The sequence below is a fragment of the Arachis ipaensis genome, chromosome B04, assembly GCF_000816755.2.
Source record: "Arachis ipaensis cultivar K30076 chromosome B04, Araip1.1, whole genome shotgun sequence".
Taxonomy (NCBI): Eukaryota; Viridiplantae; Streptophyta; class Magnoliopsida; order Fabales; family Fabaceae; genus Arachis; species Arachis ipaensis.
The window spans coordinates 132,433,817-132,436,468 of record NC_029788.2 but is presented as its reverse complement, the minus strand read 5'-3'; the positions used below and the strand labels follow the sequence as shown (position 1 = coordinate 132,436,468).

Here is a 2,652-nt window from a genome sequence, read left to right as displayed (position 1 = left end):
GGTGTTGAATTAAATTTATGTCAATATTTTAATTTAGGGAGTAGATATATACGATTTTTTTAAAAAAAGAGTAGATTCGATCCGAAAATTAATTAGTGTTAGCGTCGAAGCAAATTGCATCGAATCACTGATGATCAATTATAATAAATAAAAGAAAATACATAAAATAAATAAAAGTGTAAAATTGAAATAGAAAGCAAACAAAAAAATAATAAAAAATGAATTAAAATAAAAAATTTAATTATAAAATTTGATATAATACAAAAATTTAATTAAAAAATATATAAAGCTAAGATTGAATTAAAAATTCAGTGTCTGATAAAGTAATTAAACCATATTCTTATAAGAATTGAATTACAATCACACACCAAACTCACATTATTCAAAGATAAATAGAAATACAATCTATTGGCTAGCTGAAACAAAAGTGAAATCCCCAGTAGAAAAAGAAAAGTAGGCCATGAAAAAGAAGACAAACAATAATGAAACTACTTAATTATTAAAAGCGGCGGTAACTGTGCCTTCCACTAGAGCAAGAACAAAAGAAACAGGATCTCCAAAAAGAGCTGAAAATATTATCTTGAGTACCAATGTTGCTATCTTGAAAATATTATCTTTGGAAGTTGATGGTCCTCTAACTTTGGCAACTTTCTTATTATTCTCAACAGTATTGGTCTGCATTTTCTTTTCCGGGAAATAATTACTCAAACTCTCAAGAAACAGTTCCTTAAAACAAGAAACATGATAGCAATAATCTCCATCGGAAGTTGAATATGACCACCCTTTAACTTTGATATCATCCCCAACTTTTTTACGCTTACATTGAACACAGTTTTCCGGAACATCTCGTTTCAATGTGAGTGTCTTTGTTGCACCTGAATCTTCATAAGAAATCTCGCGACTTAGGTTCAAACAACATGGATGCAAATCCAAGCCTGTGTCCTTTTTTCTAGCTTCGCTATGATACACAAAGCCTCGCACGTCCATTCTACAAGCATTACAAACCCTAGGCTTCCCATGGACTTTATCTCGGAACTCGAATTCTTGTCCTTCGAAAAATGGATGACTTTTCTTGTCTTGACGATGAAGAACAGCGTTTGCACATTCTTCATGTAGGACATAACCTTTACTGCAATTTTTTTCTTCACAACGGTAACTGCGTCCACACCCTCGTTCTTTACATCCATCGCAGCGATATGGTGCTCCGGCTGGCGTTGGCTTTAACTCGTGTACATGGATATCGGAAAGAAGAATCGGCTGCTTCTCATCAATTCCGGTGTGCACTACAAGAAGGATACTTAAATGTTAAGAGGGAATAGTATAAGGGTATTAATATTCAAATATTTAATAAAAAATGGAAAAGTCTAGTGCCATCAATTTTATTGAATTTTGGCCAGCATGTAATTAGCAGACACTAATTTCACACTATTAAATCATTATTGATGGCTACCAATCACAAAAGTTACTGGTCCCTTAGCATTGCTATTATTGTAGCTTAAAATTAGTTATCAGGTAATATATAAAAAGAGAGCATGTGAATATAGTACCTTTGACGGGTTGATCTTGGATATGCACGCTGAATATCAATGCTTCATCATGATCTTCTCGAGCTACCAAATCAAAGAAATTCTCAAGCGATGGAAAAGGTGTCTGTTTCTTTATCAGTGATCTTGTTTTATCGAAGGTGGCATTCAAACCCTCAAGGAACCTCTTGGCTCTTTCTTGCTCCCTCTTGCTCTTGTCATTGTTCACATCGAGCATGTCATATTCCATCCAAAGCGCATCGAACTTGATCTTATATTCCATCAGAGTTCGTCTTTCTTGTCTGAGGGATTTGATTTCTTCCTTAATATCTGAGATTATGGACTGATGATCATGGTGGGAGAAAAATTTCATCAAAGCTTTCCACAGGCCAACTTCATTATTGGACGAATCTTCCGCAATAATAATTTTTATCTTCTCCGAGATGGAATCGAGGATCCATGACAGAACATGCTCTTTGCGATCCTCCCATTCTCTATAGATTTTTGGTTCGTTCATCATCACCTCTTTATCGGTGCCATGCACAAACCACAGCATCTTTCTACTTTCGAGCTCCAAGTTCATCGCTTGGCGCCACCCTTGGTAATTGTCGCGTGAATCCAGAACCAATTCAGCAGGTTGATCTAACCTGAATTCATCACGATGATGACGCACAGAGTGAAGGTAATTGTAACGGTAATAGGTAGCTACTTGATGGTTAATATTTGAAGCCATGGAAGGGAAACAGATATCAATAGCTAGTAGTGAAGAAAATGTAGGTATATTAGCAAAGTTTGAATGTTTCAATTTGGTAATGAGTTGATTGATTCTGTTGTTTATATAATCACGTCCACGCCTTCGTTTCTCTTATGTCCGCGTTACACCCAATGAAAAAAATATATATTAATTGAATAAAGAGACCTTCAATTGACTTGCATAATCCTTCAGACATAATAATCCAAATTTATTTTATTTATTCAATCATACTTGTTTTTAATCGCCAGATGATTTCACAAATTTAAATAAATTATTATTTAACAATTTTTTACTATAAACTTAACTAATACGCGTTCTATTAATAATCTCATAAAAGATATATTAACTTATTCCATTTATGCATACAAAGTACAC

At 34.0% G+C, this 2,652-nt stretch overlaps 1 protein-coding gene across 1 annotated transcript; it reads right to left on the bottom strand.

Moving 5' to 3' along the window:
* Positions 368-2,369, bottom strand: LOC110271388. Its single transcript, XM_021122251.1, has 2 exons — positions 1,548-2,369; positions 368-1,283 (listed from the first exon to the last, which is right to left on the bottom strand). Exons 1-2 carry the CDS (start codon positions 2,254-2,256, stop codon positions 493-495), a joined length of 1,500 nt encoding a protein of 499 aa, XP_020977910.1. The 5' UTR covers positions 2,257-2,369; the 3' UTR covers positions 368-492.

Excerpts from the sequence above, each read along its gene's own strand:
- LOC110271388 (XM_021122251.1), bottom strand. The coding sequence starts at position 2,256 with ATGGCTTCAAATATTAACCATCAAGTAGCTACCTATTACCGTTACAAT. Across the intron at positions 1,284-1,547 it reads CCAAGATCAACCCGTCAAAG|TGCACACCGGAATTGATGAG; the intron begins GTACTATATTCA and ends TCCTTCTTGTAG.